Consider the following 7,362-nt stretch of genomic DNA (forward strand, 5'->3'; position numbering starts at 1 on the left):
AACCATAACTAATCTGGTCTGGTCTAAAAGGTCCTTGGAAATAGGGCCAGAAAGGAGTGGTCCACTGGCATGACTGTTTCGGTAGATTGTCCTACAAAGAGTTTTAGCTGATAACACTAGCAACAGTTTTAGAGGAAATGTAGCCCTTTCAGAGGAAATATCAAAGAAAAAACAGAAATTAGGAGAATATCAAATAATGAAGAGATACTCATAAAAAAAAATTGTGAAAAGTTTTTTAAAGTTATGTAAACAGCTAGCAGGTTGTTCAGTACCATCACATGTAAACTCGTACTTCTGTGTAGTACATACCAGTTTGAAGAATTTGGTAAGTACTGAGACTGAAAAAGTCTAGCTGGAGGGAGTGTCAGCAAAAAGGTGTCATGATGGACATATCCTATCACAGTAATAAAACAGACTAAAGCAATAGGTAAGTACTGAGACTGAAGAAGTCTAGCTGGAGGAAGTGCCAGCAAAAAGGTGTCATGATGGACATACCCTATCACAGTAATAAAACAGACTAAAGCAATCTTAAAACCAATTTCAGGTTGCAATGTTCCTGTGTTCTACTGTACCCAGTAAAGCACTCTCCTGCCTCATGCCTCCTTTTGCATCAACAGTAGTGCATAGCCAGATATAAGTAAACCAATACAAGGATCTGACCAAGATGAAAATCACAGCCTTTTGAGTTCCTATTCCTTTGGTTATTGGAACATTCTCTGCATCAGCCATTTTCAAGTCACACATTTCTGTGGGTTTGTCCCAAAATTTAACTCATTAGAAGTCTTCGTCAGACTTACTGAAGTAACTCAAGAGATAAGACACTTGAAATCTAATTTTTGTTTACTTCCAACAGAAGTTGAATTTATGTTTAGCTTTACTAGAATAAGAATAATTATCTAAAGCCACATATGTTGTCATAATAAAAATAAATATGGGATAAATAAAAACTTTCAGGTAAATACAATTTAAAAATCAGATTAGGTACTAGTAACTCAGTTTTATTCTTCTACATTCTATGCATAAAAAAAAAAAAAGAACTTATTTACATTAGTAAAGAATGCCTTAAACTCCTCGATTTTTTTTTTTTCTTTTCTTATCACCAGATTTAGGCTTGACACCATTAAGCATATCACAGTGAAACCTTAAAGTAAGCAGAATTCTTATAAATGTTAAAGGGACATGAAATAGAAGAAAGCATAGAGCAAATGTTACAGGGGATTGGAACTAGATGATCTTTAAGGTCCCTTCCAATCCAAACCATTCTATGATTCTATGATTCTAATATCTCATTTTAATTATATCTGATTTTATATCGCAGTAGTACTGAATAACTCCAGACATTCCAATATTTAGTTACAATAGTAAAATTCCTAGCTCAGCTCAGAGTTTAGTTTGCGACGATGACTGGTAGCTATAGAAACCAATAAGAAGACAACACATTTTCTTCATGCTTAAGTTCTACATTTGTGAGAAATGACTTGAGGATGAAGCAGCTAAGACAGATTGCTGGGAGGTGAAATATAAGACAATATCAGAAAAAGAATGTTTACACAGTAATCTGGTGTCAGCTTATCTCTTTCCTATTCAGACAGCAATGTTCAAGGTAAGTCTTAAGAAATACATCTCTGAAAGACTGACAACCTAAACCAAAACAAAAGATAGAGCCAAAAAAACCCCCAAGATGTAGAGGCAAACTACAAATCAAAAAAAAACATAGAGAGCCACAGGGGAATTTAGTCCTTGTAATACTATGAAAATAATATTAATTATTAACATTCCTCGGATAAAAATGTGGAGCTTGGGTCTTTCAATTACAAAGCTCACTTAATCTCATTTCCTCTTTGGTTTAATGGAGCTTTTCTGGTTTATTCAGAGTAAAACACCTTAAACAACAAAGACTGTTTTTTTTTGTTTGGTTGTTTGTTGTTTTTTTTTCATATAGGCAAGCACTTAACACATTCTTCTGGGAAGGGGAAATGAGGGCATACAGCTCTCCTTCAGATCATGCAGTTTAAGATTTATTTACATTGCAGAGGGCTGGAGCACCTCTTCTATGAGGACGGGCTCAGAGTTGGGGCTGTTCAGCCTGGAAAAGAGAAGGCTCTGGGGAGATCTTATAGAGGCCTTCCAGTACCTGAAGGGGGCCTACAGGAAAGTTGGGGAAGGACTTTTCATAAGGGCAGTTAATGACAAAACAAGGGGAAATGGTTTTAAGATGAAAGAGGGGAGGTTTAGATGAGATATTAGGAAGAAGTTCTTCACTGTGAGGGTGGTCAGACACTGGAACAGGTTGCCCAAGGAAGTTGTGAATGCCCCCTCTCTGGAAGTGTTTAAGGCCAGGCTGGATGAGGCTTTGAGCAACCTGGTCTAGTGGAAGGTGTCCGTGCTGATGGCAGGGGGGTTGGAACTAGATGATCTTTAAGGTCTCTTCCAACTCAAACCATTCTATGATTCTATAAGCCTCTGGAATTATCATACTCTTAGGTGTTAGGGAGAAAGACAGGAATGGGACCACTTACTCATGACATTATACTTTTACGAATATCAAAATATCTGTAATCTTTTGCCTATTTTGTCTATCTGTTGGCATGGAAAACTACTCTGCTACCTCTGCTATCAGAAAGAAAAAGAAAAAAAAAATCCACATGTGTGAGATGGGGCAGTTCTGGGAGGAGGAGATGATGATCCTCTCAACAGTCACTCTGTTATCTGTACCATCCTCTATGCATAGTAGCAAGCCTGATACAAGCAAGAAAGACACTTCCTCTCCCGATTTCCTTCCAACTCCCCAAAAGGAACAATCTGACTAAACCCAGTACTTCTCACTTCACTGCTTGGGGGGGAAAGCCTCATGCTATATTTTGCAATGTATTCATGCTGTGGGCTTACATATTGCATAATCATGCCTGCCCTATCTGGAAATACATCCTGTATGGACTTTGGTATGGGATAAATGCCAAACAATTTGAAAGCAATACAACATAGGCAGTTCTTCATATGTCTTTCAGAAGAAATGTAATGATTTTGCCAGAAAAAAGTAAGGTGAATAAGTGCTAATGGTATTTAGCACTGAAAAGATATTTAATGTCACCTGCGGTTATTATGCTGTCAGTAAAGGCAGTGCCTAGTAGTAAATATAAGCTATTTATCTTTTTGTATAGTTTCAACATTTTCACCTCCCTCAAAACAGAAGCAAGTGAAATACACAGAACTCCATTTTAATGGGAAAATGTTTCTGTGTAATATATAAGCTAAATATAAAAGCTGTCAGAAGATGCTAGTTTCCCTTTTGAAAAGCTACAAATAGGTAGGTACAATTCAGAGCATTCAAGACAGAAGCCTAACTACGATTTACTGCAGTTGCTTTGAAGAGTAAACTAGAAATTTCTCTCCCCATGGCTGTTACAATTGTAAGTTAAAAGCGTATTAATCAGAATATATTTAATATGAACTTACCTCCAGCTTATATACAAGTTTACCAAACCAAAGTAACTAAAAACAGTATGCAAGTGTTCTTTTTAATACTGTAGTAGTGTAGCCAGGCACAACATATAATCATTTTACATAGTATGTGAGCAATTTGATCACCAAAAGGGCAAACATAGGCAGGTGTAGTTACACATAGAAGGCATCCAAGTAGAAAAAAATTGCTATACAAAAGAAAAGATAAGCACAAGGGACTGTAAATGGGCCAGACATCCCCCTGAATACACAAGGATGATTGGCAAGACAAAAAAAAAGAGCAAGGTAAGGACAACAGAAGTCTTTTTTTTTTTTTTTTTTTTTTTTTTTTTTTTTTACTGGGGGTGAGAAAAATAGCTTAAAATCATCAATCATAAGGAAGGTTAAAATAGTGAAAAAGAAAACAAGTTTGTTGTGGTTTGACTTCTCTTATCAAACATCCTACGGCTGCCCATGTTAACCACAGTAACTAGGAGCTAGCATGGACTGCAGCCATCAGCTCCAGGATAGTACATACATTCACAGGTAAACTAGCATACGAGTGTTCAAGAGTAACAGTTTTGTATATGTAATGATTGTGAGTAACATTATGTAGGATTTAACCAGCAGCACAAAGTGTGCCGTTAACTAATTCAGTAACATTCAGTTTTACAATTTGAAACTGGCCTAATTCATTAGTCTTCTAAACACTCCCATCACAATGATCTCTAATGACACAAATGATAAATGTACACATATTTTCAGCCCTAACACTGCATTTAAAGACCATCTAAACACCTAAATTAGGTATCTGTAGGTATATAGGGTTTCTTTGAAGATGTATTACCATAACATCATTTTTACATACTTAGACATCTCCTAAACTCCATGTTGCAAACAAAACACACACATACATAAAAAAAATACTATTACTCACTGTTATAAGTGATGTTAAATCCACGTCCTGACATTGAATGGTCAGCTTGAAATTCCAAACGCAAAATATGACCATTACTGGTAAGGTGGGAAGGAACTTCAGCACCAGTAAACGTTCCTATTATAGGGGAATCTGGAGAGTCACCATCTTTAACTGCAAGGAAGTCAAACTGAGATTCCAAGTCAAAGTCATTAAAAGAGAGATGGATTCGGCTCCCAGGGTCTGAAATTATTGTCCAGATACAGTTTAAATTATTCCCATATCCCTCTGGATAATCAGGTGAAAGAACTGTTCCCATTGGTGCAGTGAAATTAGAAAGGCAAGGAACTGACAAAAAAAGAGAGAAAGAAATTCAATAATAAAATAAAACATTTCAATAAGGATGTATTTTCTTACCAAGTCTTTGTAAGAAATCCTTAAACTTGATTACCTTACGTGAATAATTTGGTATTTGTTATAATCTCTGAAGCCAGAAAGAAGGTTTTTTATCTTCTTATTCCCTTCCTCTCAATAAAACTACCTCCCAAGTAGAGATCCCCAGATAACAAAGAACATCCTTTTTGCACTGGAAGCCCACAGCAGTCCTTACAATTTACCTATGTTTGACAATCCCTAATCACTTGGTACCACTTATTTTCTCCTTTAGGGAACTGTTTAGATGAGCAAACCTCTCACTGAGCACATTAAAGAGGCAGAAAGTCAATAGTGCCCTTATCATTTGTTGTTCACACAGAAGCACAATAAATTAACTAGCCTCAAAGAGGCAACCGAGTTGTTTTGTTGTTATCAGGATAATATTTTATATTCAGCCATTTCAGTTAAGCCATATTAAATTGAGTTGGAGGGATGCAAGCAACTGATTGCACACTGACTATATTTGATCTGTACTATTTTAGTGGAAATGTTAAGAAAGGTGATGCCACAAGTACGTGTCATAACATTGGTTTTATTTACCCTGTATAACATAACTGGAAGAGAGCTATAAATGTCTGTGATCATTTAAGTGCTAAAAGATATTAGTATATAATACATGGGGGAAAAAAAACAAAAACAAAAACCATAATTAAAGCCGTGATTACAATTCAGCAAACAGAATCCTACCAAATAATCAATAATAAAACATTATATAAAATCACATAAACACAACTGCTTTAATAATTGTTAGTAAAAGAAAAAACATTTTAGCAGTTCTAGAACCTGTCTTGGACATAATCATTAAGCAAGCCCACCAGAACAAAAGTAAATTCATCCTCTCAGCAGAATTAATTGCATTGTGCTAACTCTGATATCAATCACACAAATTATTACATATAAGGAAAAAGTTATCATAATGTTATGCATTAAAAATAATGATTAAAAAAAATTTGGTACATACAAATACAGATTGGTATGTTTGCAGACCACTGGTTGTTTTCTTGGCAAATGATAGATTTCTCTCCAATTAATTCAAATCCAAACTGACACTCAAACCTTAAAACATCACGGTTAGAAAATCCATCCCCTTCTCTGATACCATACAATGGTGTTCCAGGATCCCCACAGCTTTCCTTTTCAATTTCTGTTGAAATAAATATGGAATTTATTTATAGAAGAATAAAATAAACTCCCTTTGGGTATATGCTCACATCTAGAAAATAACTATACATTATTATAAGGAAATGAAAATTATCTACATAACAACAGTTGCTGAAATGCACCACTGAGTTTGATTCTATACTCCAGCTTCTTAAGAAGGAAATTCTGTGTAAGGATTAGAAAACTCAGAGCTCTTTTTGTTAATAGAGTACTCGAAATTAAAAGAATTTGAGGAAAATTATTCCTACTTTATTTTATTTTGTAAAATTTTAGGCAATAATAGTATTAAGTAACATATCACTTGCACTATGTGAAAACTTAAAACCAGCAACAGAGACCAGCATCCCACTGTGTAAACACTGTTCATTTTCCAGTACAGCTTAAATTGATGAACAAATAACATGGCAAAACCAGGAGTAGTGACACAAAAAGAATTGCCCTAAATCAAAAGGACGCTACACATAAGTATATATGCACAAATGTACACATTTATATACACACACATTATGTACACACGTGCAAAACAGCTTCTCTATACTCAGACAACATTTTACCTCAGCAGACTTAACTGCAAGGTATCTGAATTACTCTCTCTTATTTCTGCAGTTCTTATAGCTATTATATGCTCTCAAATTATATACTGTCTTAAACTTTCACTGGTAATTACAAGCATAGAGGGACCTTCTAAAAATAATTTTTTACCCATATGAATTTCACAGGCTTATAGGGCAATTCAAGCTGGAATCACAGAATGGTTTGGCTTAGAAGGGACCTTAAAGATCACAGAATCGTAGGGATTGTTTTTTTTTTATTTTTGGAGATTCTATTTTTAAGCTCCGAAGAGAAGGAAAGCTCCAAAGAGAAGGACTAGGGAGTGGTGGTGAGTGAGAAGCTGAACACAAGCAGACAATGTGCGCTTGCAGCCCAGAAGGCCAACTGTATCCTGGGCTGCATCAAGAGAAACGTGGCCAGCAAGTCGAGGGAGGTGATTCTGCCCCTCTACTCCACTCTTGTAAAGCCCCACCTGGAGTACTGCGTCCAGTTCTGGAGCCCCCAACATAAGAAAGACATGGACCAGTTAGAACAAGTCCAGAGAAGGGCCACCAGGATGATCCGAGGGCTGGAGCACCTCTCCTATGAAGACAGGCTGAGAGAGTTGGGGCTGTTCAGCCTGGAAAAGAGAAGGCTCCGGGGAGAGCTTATAGCGGCCTTCCAATACCTGAAGGGGCTACAAGAAAGCTGGGGAGGGACTTTTCATAAGGGCAACTAATGACAAGACAAGGGGAAATGGGTTTAAGATGAAAGAGGGTAGGTTGAGATTAGATATTAGGAAGAAGTTTTTTCCTGTGAGGGTGGTCAGACACTGGAACAGGTTGCCCAGAGAAGTTGTGGATGCCCCCTTCTTGGAA

General features: G+C 36.5%; 1 protein-coding gene across 1 annotated transcript in view; it reads right to left on the bottom strand.

The window, feature by feature from the left end:
• The window catches only part of LOC104522944 (CUB and sushi domain-containing protein 3), a gene marked incomplete at its 3' end in the record, with an annotated part of 213,163 nt that overhangs the window by 157,215 nt on the left and 48,586 nt on the right, over positions 1-7,362 (bottom strand). Inside the window, exons 4-5 of the mRNA XM_010165366.2 lie at positions 5,754-5,936; positions 4,379-4,705 (exon numbers count right to left, since the gene is read on the bottom strand). Of these exons, the coding sequence (XP_010163668.2) occupies positions 4,379-4,705; positions 5,754-5,936 (510 nt within the window). The remainder of the gene's footprint in view (positions 1-4,378; positions 4,706-5,753; positions 5,937-7,362) is intronic.

The sequence above is a fragment of the Antrostomus carolinensis genome, unplaced genomic scaffold (assembly GCF_000700745.2).
Source record: "Antrostomus carolinensis isolate BGI_N321 unplaced genomic scaffold, ASM70074v2 scaffold253, whole genome shotgun sequence".
Taxonomy (NCBI): Eukaryota; Metazoa; Chordata; class Aves; order Caprimulgiformes; family Caprimulgidae; genus Antrostomus; species Antrostomus carolinensis.